Here is a 17357-nt window from a genome sequence, read left to right as displayed (position 1 = left end):
GACTTGAGAACCAAACAGCCCTCACCGTTGAAAATTTATCCCATTAGTCACCACCAGCAAGCAAGCAGATTGATTGGTTTTCAACGCAAACTGTTGTCAGATTCTCCACACTGAAATGAATTTTATTGTAGAAACTACTGAATCCATGGTAAAATTAAGAACTGCACCAACGATTTTCAACCGACTACATTAATCTGTTAACTCTACCAAAACATAGTCAACATCACTACACAAGAAAATTTCTTCTGTTGATTTAACCAGAGTTGTAGTATTTTTGACTAGAAACATTCTTGATTTGAGAAGTTTAGCATCATACTTTTGACCACACTGTGTTGGACGGTGGGTGTCACGGATTGAAATACAATGCTTTGTAGTGGATGCTACTATGGACATAGTCAAATTTACTGCACTGCTCAGTGATTTTCACCAGATTATAGTAAACTTAACAGATTTTTGTAGTCGGTTGAAAATCGTTGGTGCAGTTCTTAATTCTACACAGCAAAAAATAATGTAATTTGCATCGACGTAATTCAGCCGATGTAATAAAAATCCGATGTAACAGCGAAAATCAGATGCATATTAGCATCTTTTTGATGTTATATTACATCACCCTAAAATTACACGAAAACAAGATCTCCATATCCTATTACATGGTACTTGTGTAATATGCACATCTAAAATATAGAAATATTACACAGAAACCGCTGCAACCAAACCATTCCGACGAACGTTGTCATATTACACAGATTCAAATGCTATTTTGTATCAATGACTGGTGCGATAATAAGTCTCGCAACACTGTCCATGTTGTTTCTGTCGACGAAGTTGTTGTGAAGTCCGCCATTTTAACTCTCGTACCTCCGGTGGTATCCCGTCGCGAAAACATTAATAAAAGTGATTTTTGAATAATTTAGTGATCGCGATTTGTCTACAAGACGGGCGCTGCAGTGGCCACAAGTGATGTTGCTTTTATTCCTCCGGATCCGGACAAGGAAATGCAGAAGAAGCCAATCTTTCCATCGGGTGTTAACCCCATACGTACGCGCCCCAACGTATGCCGTCACCTTCCCGGGGAATCAGGAATCCAATTTTAAAGAAATTTGTGTGTCATTCCGGGACTTCGAGACCATCTTGCCGAGAGATTCCGGTGGCCCATGAGAACATCTTGTCGTATGATTTCGACGAACAACATCCGCTGCAACTAGAGCTGGTTAGCGCTCAGGATGACAGGGCATGGCAAAAGAGGAGCACCGAACCACCGAAGGCATACGAGTGATCGTGATTCTACATGGGATTTCGCGATACGCCAGCTAGTTCGGTGTATTGGGTAAGTAAGTTACGATTCTATAACATTCCCCCGAATTCCACTTCCCAGAGAGCACCATTTCTTAGAAAACTAATCAGTGTTGGTAGCGCCTGAATGTCTGCTGTGGAAGAAAAGCTTTTACTTTATCCTAAAGGCTGGCATACTAGGAGTACTTCGTGTATCTGAAGGAAAAAAATAGACCCCACAGTGTGGTCCTTAGCCTTTTACACGGTTACTCCCATCACTATATCGTCACAGCCGGGATTGTCACTATATCGGTACTGGCCGGAATACAAGCAATCTCAGGGAAGATCGGGTAACCCACCCTGGTTGGAACTTTATTCGTATGCTGACAGGAAAGGGAGGGTCTGGTTCCCCTTGGAAGGTGTGAATCTGAGTCCTTGTACCATTGTGGAGCATTGAGTAGTACTGGTACTAAGTTCCTCCGCCAAGACAGGTGTTGGCGTAGGCCGCCTGTCGTTAACATTGAACCACTCCTAAGCTTATTACCTTATACAGTGAAACCTCCATGATTTGATGTTCCATGACTCGATATCGACTTTTCCATACTAAAATAGTTACTATGATGGTCTCCTTAGTAGACACCCTTACTACATGGAAAACCCTGAAAGTATCAGGATTTTTTTTCAATCTGGAAAAAAACCCGAATTCTCGGGGAATTTCGATCACAATCAGGGAAATTATTTTGAGGCAGTAATTCATAATAGAATATCTTCTTCTTCTTGGCATTACGTCATCACTGGGACAGAGCCTGCGTCTCAGCTTAGTGTTCTTATGAGAACTTCCACAGTTATTAACTGAGAGCTTTCTTTGCCAAAGTTGCCATTTTCGCATTCGTATATCGTGTGGCAGGTATACATTATGCCCAGGGAAGTCAAGGAAATTTCCATTACTAAAAGATCATGAACTGACAGGGAATCAAACCCAGACACCTTCAGCATGCCTTTGCTTTGTAGCCGCGGACTCTAACCACACGGCTAAGGGTTTATTCACAAATTTCATAACGCTGAAAATGGCCATTTTCGATACCCACCCACCCCCTCGTAACGCATTTAGTATGAATATTTTTCAAATTTTGTATGAGCCGTAGCAGCCTTTCGACCCCCATCCACCCCCTCTAGCGTTATGAAATTTGTGAATGGCCCTAAGATAGAATATGTGCATGCACGTCAAAACCCAGATAGAGCAACCATTAGGGGTCGTACACAAATTATGTCACGCTCCAAGGGGGAGCGGTCAGGCATATCGTGACAAGCCTTACAAACATTTTAGAAGACTCATACAAAAAGCGGGACAGGGGGGGAGTGGGTCGAAAAAGTCAAAATAATTTTGCTATTTGACCTGTTCAGTGAGAATCCTTTCGAGTATGAATTTTTATCGACTTACCAAAACATGGTTGATATGTATATTGATATGATATCTCTTAATCAGTGAGGGAAGATGACGAAGTGGTTGAGTGGTAGAGTACGTGGCTCACAATCGGAAGGTTCTTAGCTCGAATCACAATGTATCCCTCCCCTTGGTTATGCGACCTTGCCGCGATGGGAGGGCATAATCCATTAGCCCATATGATGGAAACCAAAGGCGTAACCTGTAGTGGTGGTATCACATTTTGGCATTTTTTGCTTAAAGCCGCGTCATAATTCATATGGCATAGACGCAATAATATCTCGGATGTGATCCAACGGACATTCTGCGTCATTGATAGAATTTATGCCCATTTCAAATAATTAATCTATTCGAAGTGGACATTAATACTATTGGTGACGTTCAGTTTGCCTTTTGCTAACCAGAATGATCCGTAGCCACTCTTACTATTAGCTAGCTAGATACATCGTTATAATATACGACGTAGGGAATACTTAGTAGGCGTTGTGAAGCATTGCATTTGCCATTGAAAAGTGAATCTTGTAGGAGACTGTAAAAGAAGCCTAAGGTAACTTTACTCTTCAATATTCACTATAAAAATGACTATGGAAAGTAAGACGCTGAGATCGATCATTAGGGTACACTTGATAGTTTCGAAAAATTGTTGAACAGACAAGGAAAGCGACTTTTTTCTTTAAGGATATATGAACGTAATGACCAATAAATACTTTTAACAACAAAAATGAAATTAACTAGAACTACTACTAAACAGCCTAATTTTGTTAAGACTTGACGACACTTGACATTTAAGACTCTAATCTTACGTAAAAGACAATAGTAATCAGAATAGCACTTGAATGACAAATTATTCAAAACCATTTCGACTAGGACAGTATTAGTAATGCACTACTATTTCAAACAAATTCTAATGGAGCTGCTGATTTTCATAATGCTTCCTTTTCTCAGAAGCAAGGGAATATGGGTACTTTTCAAAAACTACCACGTCACAATACTAATAAAAAACAGTGTTCATGTGGGCGCCATTGCCTAGTCCGTCTGAGTATTGGTCCTGGTAGAGGGGAAACTTGGCAAAAGCCAGACCGAGGGTTCAGAGCTGCCAGATGGTTTGATAGAAAATCTGTATCCACGAGGTTAAAAAATCTGTGTCCCGTACAAAAAAATCTGTGTCCATACAAAAATTGTTGAAAGAAAATCTGTGTTCCATACAAATTGAATCTGTGTCAGAATAAAAATATCTGTGTAATACAGAGAAATCTGTACATCTGGCAGCCCTGCGAGGGTTCAGCCTTGACAAGTTAAGCTGTCAGGCAGCTCCAACTGAATACCATACAAAAAAAAAAAAAAAGATATCTCTTAATCAGTGAGGGATTAACATACCTAGGGTTGGTAGTAGGTTTCTTTTTAGAGCTCATTTTTATGCAGTTCTTCAAAAAGTCTATATTTTTGATAAAAGCTCTCTGAATTCTGTATTTTAACCAAAATGGTCCTAAAAGTCTCTTTCTTCTTTATTTTGCTTGCAGATAATTATGTTGCAAAATGTATTCTTACATTTTTGAGAACAGCTTCAGGAATTATCCTTGTGGGTTCTCCAGAGGTTTCATCTGGATTTTTTTTTAATTTCTTTCTTAGTACCTTTACAAATATTACATTCATTTATTATATCTAGGTGTTCTGTGTTATTAGACAACACTATCATCCTAATTTGGTAAAACAAATTTAAGATTGTATTAACTTTTTGTTAACAACATATTACATATCATTTGACGTAGCAGTTCAGATTTTTTATAGGTGTGTTGATTTCACCTGCTTATAAGAGAAAAAAAAGCACGTTTTCAATTTACTTAACCTAACTTAACCTAAATATATAACGCATTAATCGTGGCAATAGAAGATTGTAACGGTTTCATCTTATTAGGAACTAAAAGAGGCTTCTCTCCAGAAGTTTTTCAAGAAATTCATCTACCAATTCTTTCAGCAATTTTTCAAAAGATCAAGTAATGTTCTCTGAGACTATGCACTTGAAAAAAAAAAATACAAACACTATCCTAGGATTTCCCCCAGATAAATTTTCACTTACTTTTCAACCGAATTCTCCGGCTGTTACACTAAGAGATCATCCATTTCCACAAAATTTCTTTCAAGGCCTAATTCCAGAGTTTTTGTTAAAATTCAATCAAGGATTTTTTTCAAGAAACCCGACAAGAATTTCTACGCCATGTGATCTACGGTTATTCCATAGAATAGCTCCTAAAATTCTAGAATTATTCGAGTGAAACTATTAAGAACATTTCAAATGATTCCTTAAATTCAACCAGTGTCTCATTATTCAGTTTCTCTAGAATTTTCCTTCCAGCATTTCATTCAAGGCTCTAGGGGGGGTGTAAAACATCAGTGAAAAAATGCTACTTCATTTGTGGACGGCCCCTAACACAAATGAAGTAGCATTTTTTCACTGATCGAAGCCAAACCTCAAATTTTCAAGAGCAAAAATCTAGAGAACTGAACAGTCGTTTAAGCTGAAAACTTAATCGTTTGGTCACTAGCTGGTGGTGACCAATCGATTAGGTTGTCAGTTTAAACGGATGTTTGGTTCTCTAGCATTGATTTTTACTTAACTTATTAAACATTTAGTTTGTTAATTTATAAATAAAATAGTTTGGACACAAATACAATATATAATTCACATAATTACTTAAAGCTTCATGAAATTTATTTGATTGTCAGGAAAATTATAAAGTTCTTAGAAATTTTTTAATATTATAATATTGATGTTTTCAATGTTTTATTTTTTAAATTAATTTAAAAAATTCAGACAATGAAGTTTGATAAAAAACTGTTTGTCAAATTTGTCTACTCTGTTTAACGAAATTATTCAAAATGCTACGTCCACAAGTTGGGACCCCTCCCTCCCCCTCGTCACAAATTCGAGAAGCCCCCTCCCTCCCCCCTAAAATGCTACGTCATTTATGGACGACCCCTTACTGGAGTTCTTCCAAAAAAAAATTGAATTAATTTCTCAAAAAATATCCATGGAATATTTAAAAATTCATTTAAGGTTTCACACAAGTTAAAACAAAAGTTTTTTTTTTCAAGAAATTATTCCTACACAATTTAATAGGGATTTCGTTCTATGTTTTTCCAGGAGTTCCTTCACATAATCCTGCAAGATATTATTCAGATATTGAACTGATATTGTTTTTGATTATTAGCAATAATCTTGAAAATCTTCTAAAAGTTCTTCAAGAGTGCGTCCTTCTAGAAATCCTTATTAATCAAGAGTGACTTAAGAGATACCCTATATTTAACAGAAGTTACCCTAAAATTTGCTTTTAAAATACGTCAAGATTTTTGTTCAACAATTTCTCAGCTTTTTGAAAAATTTCATTCACATTTTTTTGGAGAAATGCATGGGAAACTTCTGGAAGAAAGCTTGAAAAGAAAATTAAAACTTCCTTAAGAAATCTCTTAGAATTATAGAAAGAATTCCCTAAGAAATCTTAGAAGCAATCTCTGAAGTAATTCTAGGAGGTATCTTTAGAAACATTTTTAATTCAAATCTTAAAGAAATTATGAAAGAAAATCCTGATAAATCCTTGAAGGCATCTGGAGAAGATTCTGGATGAATATAGCAACATGTTTTAAACGGGAGTCTTGGAGGATGTCCTAGAAAAACCGATATGAGAATCACTGAATAAAATTCTGGAGGACTAAGGGATTTCTTGAAACATTTCTGAAATAATATATGAAGGAATTTCTAATGGAAGCCCTGAAGTATTTTTGTGACATTTTTTTTAAAATACAGTTTTGTAGACAAAATTTTCGGAAGAACTGATTAGAAATTGTTTTGGAGAGTTTTCATAGAAAATAATCACAGTTCATCTAGTGATTATTTCCTATGAAAACCCCTCAAAAAAGAAAAATGAAAATCTCAAGTAAGGATATCTATCCATCTCTATACATGAAGAAATTATTTGCCAAGCTTTTTCAACAGGTGCTTTAAGAATTTCTTCTCAGATTCCTCGAGGAAAAGTTTCTGGAATTCTTCTAGTGTTTGTTTTAGAGATTTCTTCTAGAATATTTTCATTAACTCCTCCAAGGATCTCTCTAGAAATATTTTGCACATTAATTCATATTTCGTCGTTCCATTCCATTCCATTTACGTTTTCTCAAAGGTTGCTCAGGGGAATTTCTACAATATTCCTTTAGCAATTCACACACACTAGTATTGTGTCTAACATTATCCTAAAGATTATTCCAGGATTTCCTCTAATTTTTTTCCAGTTATTCGTCCTCTGATCTCTCCAGTTGAGATTATTCCTACAAGAGTTCTTCCATGAAAATTCTCAAAGGTAACTCAAACTTGGAGGAATTTCTCTGTAAAATAAATACTAAATGAACTCCTGCGAAAAAACAGCGAAATAATACATGAATGAAACTGTGGGCTAATACCTGAGTTAATTTCCATAAATTCCTTGAGAACATCATGATAAAAAAGCTGTAATACTTAACGCAATGTCATGAGAAATTAAAAAAAAAGCCCTTGAAAATATTTGTGCTCGATCCGATTATCCGAGATTTTTTTATCTCTTGGTTCCTGTTTGGTTTCTATGTGTATTTTCATATGTTCGTAGTTGGTCTCATTTAGGAAATTTTGGAAACTCTTAAAAAAATTAAATTAACGTAGAATGATTAACACATAATGAAAAAAGTCTGGATGTTTCTTACTGTATCACGAAGACAAAAAAAAAATATTGGTATCATCTAAATTCTTTAAACGTTGTCAATAGTTACTTAAACAAGCTTATATTTTTTTAAATGTTTACAGATTTATTAATGTATTTATTTATTTATGATAATATAAAGACTAGATACAAAAGTATAGCTTTGTTCCTCAAAAATAAAGTTTGTATTGATTATAAAAAAACATAGATTAAAATCTTGAGGAACGTTCTTAAATTAGTCTTTGAGAAATTTTATAAAAAAATTCGAAATAGAAACGGAAAAAATCCAGAAGTTCCTCCTGGAAAAATTATAAAACATTCTCAGAACGCTTCCACTCCTACTCCTTGAAAAAATCTAAGAGGAAATCTTGAAAGATCTTATGGAATAATTCCAGAAAGCTTGTCTCAAAAGTTCCTAGAAGGAACACATACAGTTATCCAGAAAGAATCTAGAGCAATAACAAAACTTTCAAAACGGGATTTCAGAAGACATCACTACAAGAATTGAATTGAAAAGTATGCCAAATATATATGAAGGAGTTTATGAAGCAATGAATTCTCGAGATTTCCTAAAGGAGGAATTAAAAAGAAGATCCTGGCAAAACTTCTAGAAGGGGTTTCGAAAGAATTACAGAACTCGAAGACAACACTTGAAGAAAAAAAAAACATTTGAAAGAATTCCAGGAAGGCCAAATATGGAAAATTGTAGAAATATTAAAGAGAATTCTACTAGAAATAAAAAAAAAATCTTTTTACCGAAGATTTACAAGAAAAACTTATCATATGGTACTTTTTGTAGAAATTCAAGAGGATTTTTAGAACATATTTAGTAAGGAGCTCTTTAAGTGATTCAAAGTGAAATCGAAGATGGAGGGTTAATATTCCGTTGATTCATAGTGGTAATATATGATACATATGTTAATATAGTTTCTGATTATTGTTTAAATATTAAAAAAAAATGTTGGTAAATCTATAGATTTCCAAATAACGCTTCTGAAAATTTTCTCAGCAACGCCACTCCCAACGATTTAACCTATAACCCTAAATTGAAACGATTGGTACGGTTGTCCCCGTTTCTTCCTTCCTTAAATTTAAAATTTTTCGCCTATCATATTATTCATTCGTGAATAACCTGATCGTCATGATTTTTTCAATTCTCTTCAACCCCAAAGTCTGCACAGTAGGCCTGGCCATTTTAATATTTTTATCATATTGCTGATAAATTTAAGTATTTCCAGGATGCTTTTCAATATTGGCTGTGCAAGCACTTAGAATAGAGTAGAATATAATTTGAAAACCGTTAATTAAGACTGAAGATTTCCGTTATAGATAATTTTTATATATTTCAAAGTTCTAATGAACCATTTGAGAAGACTGAGTTTTTCTGGACAAACATTTGCATCATTCCAAAACATTGAATTGCTGATGAAAGCTGAATATTTATGAGAATGTTTGACTTTTTTTTATTTTTTTTTTATTATATTGGATTATCAATAAAACTATTTATTTCAAAAACCTTCGCATTTAATGAAAAATATAAAAAAAATCCAATTTTTCAGGAGGTGATGCAATTTGTCAAAGACTATTCCTAGCACTTATCGATGAGCGGGTTTAGAAGCAAAGGGGCATGACAAAATCTTAGTTTTGATAAAATAGACCTAGTTTTGATAAAATAAATAGAATAGAAATGTAGTTTTTTCATCAATTGTTCATTGCATACAAACTGTATGGAACCGAAAAACAAGTCAATTCATCTGTAGTGGAACTCCCGAAGCCCTCCTCGAGAGGCTTGGGCTTTCAACGGTATGGCTAGAAGAGAAATAACTTGCCATATACCTGCATTTCTAGACGAGGGACTGCTTGTAGAATTTCGAAAATTTCAGGTGAATCTATGGCAGAAAGATTTCCTAAATCGGGTTTGTTTGAAATCTTTGCATCTAAGAATTCCCCAAAAATAAAGAATGAATTAAGATCTTGAAAACTGATATTAGTATAATATTTGAATGATACTTCCGTTAATGTGGAAAACTCAAATCTTATCAGGGTGTCTACTACCTGGAAAAACCTGGAAAACCTGGAATTATCAGGGAATTTTATTCAACCTGGAAAAAACCTGGAATTCTCAGGGAATTTTGATCACAATCAGGGAAATTACTTTGAGGCAGTAATACATGATAGAATATGTTAACGACAATGGATTTTTGCGTCATAATCCAGAGCTACCATTATTTGCCAGAAAACTCTCTTCATTCGAAAAAAAATGGGGCATGGGCACTATATGAGCTATTCAATGAAGATCCTTTTAAGTATGATTTTTTATCAGCTTACCAAAACATGATTGATGTTTTTAATGTCTCTTTATTTATTTAGTGAAAGATTAACATATCAAGGGCTGGTAGCAGGTTTATTTTAGATACCATTTTTATGCAAGTCTCTAAAAAGTCTTTATCTATCTATATAAATAAAAATGGAATGGTGTTTGTATGTCACGGAATGGCTTACGAACGGGTCAGTGGATCTTGATGATTCTTTCTCCGCTCTGTTCGTCAAGGGTTCCGACGTGTTTGTGTGTAGAAAAATCCCAGGATATTCACAAGGAAAGTTGAAAAAACAAGAATCAACGGAACTGTCATTTTGTACGGGACGATTCATTGCGTTTTTCAACAGCCTACTTGATGGCAAGACGAAGTTTGCCGGGACCACTAGTTTTTGATAAAAGGGGTCTGAAGTCTCTATTTTAACCAAAATAGTCTCTAAAGTCTCTTTTTTCCATTATCTTGCTTGCAGATAAGGCTGATACAAATATTAATTTTCTTTTATGTCACCTCCCCCTTCAAAAATCCGAAAATTTTGAAGGGGAGAAAAAAAATATTCATCATTTTTTTGACATCAGTTAGGTTTTTTTAAATTTTTAAAATAAAAAACAGGTAAAATAAGATCCAGATGACGATTGAAAAAAGTTTAACAAGTATCGTTAAAAATAAAAATTCGAAAAAATATTTTTTTTTCATTTTAATTTTTTTGTTCCTTATTTATTTTTATCCCCCCCCCCCCCTCGTACCTTCCAAGTGGTCTCGGACATAAAAGAAAATTAATATTTGTATCAGCCTAATTAAGATACAAAATTTCTTCTCATATTTCTCGAGAACAGTTTCAGGAATTATAATTGTGGTTGCTCCAGAGATTTCATCATTCCTCTTCCAATTTCTTCAGCAATTTTTCGTAGGATGCTTACAAGAATTTCTCCAGAAATTGCTTCAGGATTGAGAATTTCAACGTTACTACCTCTAGTAATTTTCTCAGGGTATTCCCTGTGAACAAAGTCTATCCTAGGACTTCTTCCAGATACTTTTTCACTAACTTTTCAACCGAATTCTACAGTCGTTAATCTAAGAGATATCCAAAGTTTCCCACAGAATTTCTTCCAAGAAAACCCGACAAGAATTTCAACGCCATTTCATCTACGGTTATTCCAAAGAATAGCTCCAAAGTTCCTCGAGGGGTTATTCGAATGAATCTATTAAGAACATTACAAATAATTCCTTATATTCGACCTGTTTTCATTATTAAGTTTCTTTAGATTTTTTTCTAGAAATTTCTCCAGCGTTTTTTCCAAGGAATTTTGGAGTTCATCCAAACGTTTTGAATGAATTCTCAAAAAATCCCCATGGAATATTGAAAAGTTCATTTAAGGTTCCACACCAGTTAACACTCCAACATTTTTTCATGAGATCCTACGATTGTAATAACAATAATTCCTTCACATTTTTTTTTAGGAATTTCGTCCTAATTCGTCCTAATCTTGGAAATCTTCTAATAGTTCTTCAAGAGTGACTCTTTCTAAAAACCTTTTCCATCAAAGGTGACCTAAGAAATTACATAAGTAACTGTAACAGAAGGTACCCTAAAATTTGCTTTAGGAATACGTCACGAATTTTTCTCAACAATTTCTCAGCATACTGGAAAATTTCATTCAAATTTCCACGAAGAAAACTCCTGGAAGAATGTTCGAGAAAAAAGTTGCGAAAACTTCCTTGAGAAATCTTTTAGAATTAATATAGGAATTTCCGAAGAAATCTTAGGAGCAATCTCTGGAGTAATTCCTGAAGGTATCCTCAGAGAAATTTGCTGTTAAAATCTTTAAACAAAAATCTAAAGAACAATGTTGTAGAAATTCTTGAGAATTTGGAATCATCTGGAGAAGTTTCTAGCTGAATATTATAATATGTTTTAAACGAGAGTCTTGAAGGATGTTTGTAGAAAAACTGATTGGAGAATCACCGGATAAAATCCTAGAGGACTAAAGGCTTTTCGAAAAATATCTGAAATAATGGAAATAATTATAGGAATTTCAGATGGAAGCCCTGAAGTATTGTATGCGATATTTTTTTTTGGAAAAATCTTGATTCTTTTTTGAAATACTCGAAACAAAATATTTGGAGGAATTCCTTAGGAAATTCTTGGAGGGTGAGAATCTCAATCAATCCCCATCGTAATGTCGTCATAATACATGTTTGTCATTTACTGCCATATACCAGATTTGTTGGTATGTCGTCGTAATGTCACGAGAAATTTGAAAAAAAAGTTTAAAATATTCTCAGAGAAATATGTCGTCTGATCAAACTATTCTATCCTGGTTCCTGTTAGTTCTCGTTTTGCTTTTTGATTTTACTGTTTCGTCTCTTTTTGATTACTTTTTAGTGTCTTTTTTTTCTGGAAAGAGGTTTCTAAATTTCCTGTTTTCAAGAAACTCAGTCACCACCAGCCCTGCTTCATGCACAATTTTTGAAATTATTGGAAAATATTCGGTTTTAGAACAAACGATTTTCGAAAAGAATTCTGAAATTTGTACAACTTTAACCTTCTAGTCGTCGCGCGGTTTGCCACCGTCAGAACCACCGTGCTGCTGTTGTGAACGAAAAGCGAGGTTTTTTCAGCGGTGTTGTACAAAATACAACAGCGCGACGACTGAAGTGTTAAATTGAAAATTTCGTAACAATCATGAATAATTTAGAACTTTTCCGAAGGAAATGCGAAAATTCAACATTTATTTTAATTACCTACCACAGTGATATGTTATACGGTCGAACGCGATTACCCAGGGGCTTGATAATTCGTGTTTCTATTTCCGAAAAAAATGGATCGGGATCCAAAAGTTTTACGGATTATTTGTATTAATTTAGATGGATATATGTATATCTACTTAAATATGTAGCAGATGACCGTGTTAATGTTAAGATATTTTAAAGAATTTGGCTTTTATGCAGATCAGAACTGTATGATTGCTTGCTAATACATCGATGAACTTAGTATTTATTTTAAAATATTACCACAAATCCAAATAAAGTTTTACTTTTGCGCCCATGAAGTTGTCTTAGTTATCTAAACGACCGATGGAAATGATATGTACCATTCATCTGTACTAAAAATACTTTCAAGAAGTAGCATACTGATGTACTTGAAAGTTTCGTTCAGTTCACGGAGCTCTAACAAACGAAATATAATACATCATCATTGGAAAATACAATTCATTTGAATAAAAATTAAGCTTTGGTATTGTTAGCATGTTCATATTGTAATATTGGATATTGGAATCGCATCAGCATGCTTTAAATAATGTTCAGAAGTGTATAAATAGCTATTAAATTGAAAATATTTTAAAATTTGGCATTTGTTTGTTTTAGGGCCCTTTTCTTCACATTCGCTTAAGCCGTAAACCACGTTAAACCCATATAATAATACTAGATTTAAGACCTAAGTGGGGGTGAAAAAAATCATAGACATATAAAATTAGAGTATTTCTGGAACCTGGATTTTTTTTTTAAACCTGGAAAAACCTGGAAATATCAGGGAATTTTATTTCGGTAAACGAGTAGACACCCTGCTTATTCAATAACATTTTCTTTCTTTTTTCTAGATCAACAACGAAAACTTGAACGGGCTTTGCAGAGCATATGTGAATAATTCCATTGCAGTTCGTCGGATTTATCACCTGAAGCATCCCAACGATGGTTATGGTTCATCAGTTAGATAAATGCTAAGGTGAAGATGAATCGACGCCAAACCTCAGATTTTCACAAATCAGGAAAACCAAACTTCCTACTAAGCTGAAAACTTGATCGATTGGTCACCACCAGGGAGTGACAAATCGATCAAGTTTCCAGCTGCAGCTCCAATGAAAGTTCGGTTCTTATATTTGTGCTCTTTAAAATTTCAGATTTGGCTTCGATTCATCTTTACTTTAATGCAAAAAAATGTAATATATGATTATGAATAAAAATGTAATTAATGTTTTAAATGACTCTATATTGTGTTTATTCACAAATTTTACAACGCTGAAAGTGGTGGGTGGTTGTCCTCAAAATGATACAGCGCTTAAAACATTTGAAGAATATTCATGGAAAAAGCGTTACGATGGGAGTCAAAAATGTGCATTATTGGCGTTTTAAAATTTGTGAATGAACCTTATTATTATTATTATTATTATTATTTATGTGAAAATATTTTAACATTTTATCATCAAATCTGTTCAATGGTTGATTAAATTGCTTTTACCATTTCCAAAATTAAAAGCTTCAAAAATAGCTCAATTTGTGGGTAAACGCCCATTTAACATCATAAACATTATCTAAAAGCAAAAAAAAATGATACAAAAAGCAATTTAATCAATCATTGAGCAGAATTAGTGATCGCTTTTTTCGCTTGAATCGCTTAGATTACATAGTTTTCATATTACGTCGCATCGATTACATCGCATTGTGTACGTTGAATCTATTACATCGGAACAATTACATCGGTCGCATTTATTACACCAATAGCCCGTGTGTACGTCGGACTGTGTAATTTTACACAACCGAGGGAATGACTTGGTTGCAGCGGTTTCGATGTAATATTCAACAACTTTTTTTGCTGTGTACCATGGATTCGGTAGATAATACAACAAAATTTGTTTGCGTGCAGTCTTGTGCCCTTGTTTGGCTTCGTTTTATAATCACCTTAAGCTGAGTGTACGCCATCCAGTTTGGGGGCGGATTGACGGTATCGAAGTGGATTAAAAACAATTATAGGAGAACGTGTGGAAAATACATATGAACTGCGCAGAATACATCAGACCGATTTAGCATTGCTGCGCACTTCTAAAAGCATTTTATTTTTATTAAAATGTTTGATAATAGTAGAACGACAATGATCATCAGTGTTGATTTTCCGCTACTGTTTTTAAATCACAATATGTTATTTCTTTCCGTGCACGCGCTCGGGAAATGAATCTGGCCATGGTGCAACAACCGCGCTACATTCGATGAATCCTATGCGACAAAAATTGTCGGCGCTATCCGTCAAATTCGCTCACCAAAGCTATTTTGGTGACTTTAACATCACAGCTCATATGATTCGAAACGTCTCATAAAATGGTTTATTGTGCACTGTCCGGGACAGTGATGTGAAGGCCTTTTCTGTCTCAAGGTGTCTTTTCCCTCGTATTCGTGTTCGATCGATTTCGTCGATGTATAACCAACCACTGACAGATGAATCGATGTAACCTCAAAACGAATTTCTCCCAAACAAAACATTTTGCGCTTTGGCGTTCGTTCGGTACAAGTTTTTTTTGTTTTCCCGATACCGAGAAGTGATATCCAAAAGTGAAAAATTGTGATTCAAGTTGTGGAGCTGTTGTTTTTTTATCGAATCAGGTGGAAGATTAGGTAAGTAGATTTGTGGGCTGGTAGCTGCTGGGTTTTAGAAGCTGTTATATCATTCGGCTGGCTTCACCAGAGGTTTGCGAGTTTTTGACAGGTCGGTCTTATTTTTGTCGGTACCGAAACAACGCGTGTGTTTTAAGGCTTCGAAGAGCTGATCAATATTTTCTCGGATTAAAACAGTGTTAATTGCTAAAAATTGTGTTCAATTAGTGCTTCGGTGAATAATGAACAAAAGTGAAACAGTGGTTTGATAGGAGAATGCTGACGAAAGGCAATACGGCTCCGATGTTTTATCGGATTTTATCTCGATTCCCGCCGAACATTACGTTTTGTTTTGCTTACGGTTCCGGGGTCAAGCAGCAACTGGGACAGGATGCGGCCCAGAAGAAGAGGAACATGATCGACTTGATCTACACCGTCGACAATGCCCACCGGTGGCACGCCAGTAATTTAGAACGAAATCCGGACCATTATTCCGGGCTGAAGTATCTGGGAAGCAACTTCATTGCCAAGTACCAGGAATCGTTTGGAGCGAAAGTATTTTTCAATACGCTGATTCCCATTCCGGAAGAGGACATCATCATAAAGTATGGAGTCGTGTGTACGAAGGACCTTCTGGATGACCTGACCACTTGGTCCAATTTGTATTTGGCCGGACGGCTTCATAAACCTGTAGAAATCATCCGGCCTGCCAGTGGTTCCAAGATACAAAATGCAATCGATACCAATTTGCGAGCAGCAGTTCATGCGGCCTTGCTTCTGCTCCCGGAAAAGTTCACCGAGTTTGAAATGTATCGGGCCATATCCAACATAAGTTATGCCGGAGATTTCCGGATGATATTCGGCGAGAACAAAGACAAAGTGAACAACATCGTTCGACCCCAACTGGAAAACTTCCGGAACCTTTACGCATCAACATTAGCTGACCTAGGACACGTACTGCAACTTCCACAGCAGAACAGCGACAATTCCATTTGCATCCAGGACCAGTCGGAGAAAACCATCCTCTACCATCTGAATCACCTTCCAAAATGGCCAGTTCGACGAATCGTGCACAAGCAAACCAAGGGACGCTACCGGCAGGACACCGAAGATATCTTAACGGATGTTTCCAAGTCGACCAACTATCGGGAAATCGTTGCCCATTGTTTGCGTGCAATCGTGTGGCAGAGTAGCGTTAAACAGTCCATCAAGAACATCCCGTCGGCAGGGTTGACCAAATCGGTCCAATACAGCTGGTCCAAGGCATTGAAAACGTTCACCTAGTGTGAGGGAAAGACTGTCTTCTAGGCACTGCATTTAATAAGTTTAGCATGATTGACGCTAGTCACGATAGTGAGATGGTATTGTTTCATTTGGAATAAAGTGTGTTAGCAAACATTAACGTAATTGGTTCGAATATCACATAATTTCTCAAAACCACATGTTTTATCCCGGATTTAAAGAAAAAGCTAGTTTTTTTTTTATGAGGAAAGCTTCTAAGGTATCGAATTGAACGGAGTATGGATGGAAACGAATGATAGTTTTCTTGAGTTTTTGAAACCATTAAATTTTGAAGAAATCACAAAAGTCGCAAATTCTGAGGATTAGTATTTCATTCACTTTTTTTTAAGTAATTGGGTTATTTCGTCGCTTGACTTTCCATCCGACTTCTAGAAGTACTTCATAAAAGCCAATAAGACCGCAGACCACCGACTCGCATAATAGAAGAAGAACGTGATCAGTAGGGTTCGTGAAAACAACGAAAGTATAAGAAGCCCTGGTAATAAATAGATGGTCTTTAGTTAATTTGTTTATTTTATTAGAGTGGCTTTTCGCGCTAGACGACATCGCCACTAAGTTGATGGGCTTCGTAAACTATAAATTTCCAAAAGCACTAAGCTATTGAAGAATCATTTTTAAACAATTTGCTTTATAATCCATCTAGAACTGGAATTCACAAGAAGGAAAATTCAATGTTTAATCACATTAATAAATAATTTGATTTTTTTTTCTATTTTACTTCGTGTGAAACATAATTTTATTACAATTTAGTTTATTTAGTTTTTATTTTTTTTTTAGTTTAGGTTGAACCAAGTGTTGTAATTTATTACTAGAATCACATTGTTTGCTTACTATGTCTAACGTAATTGTCAAAAATCAGCCGCTAGAATTAATAACTTCAAGCAAAGATACTAAAATTTTCTTTCCAATATTGTACAGTTTGTTATTAGCTATTCT

The 17357-nt window shown here is 35.1% G+C and overlaps 1 protein-coding gene and 1 long non-coding RNA gene across 2 annotated transcripts; both read left to right on the top strand.

Annotated features, from left to right (window-relative positions):
* The first annotated feature begins 1210 nt into the window (after positions 1-1210).
* LOC110679110 lies at positions 1211-13510 on the top strand. The gene is made up of 2 exons (XR_002502214.1): positions 1211-1327; positions 13355-13510. It is a non-coding gene; the product is annotated as an uncharacterized LOC110679110 (long non-coding RNA).
* Positions 13511-15193: 1683 nt separating this feature from the next.
* Positions 15194-16517, top strand: LOC5577818 (phosphatidate cytidylyltransferase, mitochondrial). The gene has a single exon (XM_001663538.2). It carries the CDS (start codon positions 15396-15398, stop codon positions 16401-16403), a length of 1008 nt encoding a protein of 335 aa, XP_001663588.1. The 5' UTR covers positions 15194-15395; the 3' UTR covers positions 16404-16517.
* The last annotated feature ends 840 nt before the right edge of the window (positions 16518-17357 follow it).

The sequence above is a fragment of the Aedes aegypti genome, chromosome 3 (assembly GCF_002204515.2).
Source record: "Aedes aegypti strain LVP_AGWG chromosome 3, AaegL5.0 Primary Assembly, whole genome shotgun sequence".
NCBI classification, from domain to species: Eukaryota; Metazoa; Arthropoda; class Insecta; order Diptera; family Culicidae; genus Aedes; species Aedes aegypti.
This window is presented reverse-complemented; position numbering and strand designations above follow the sequence as displayed.

What these genes read in the sequence shown, in the direction of transcription:
- LOC5577818 (XM_001663538.2), top strand. Translation starts at nt 15,396, where the DNA reads ATGCTGACGAAAGGCAATACGGCTCCGATGTTTTATCGGATTTTATCT.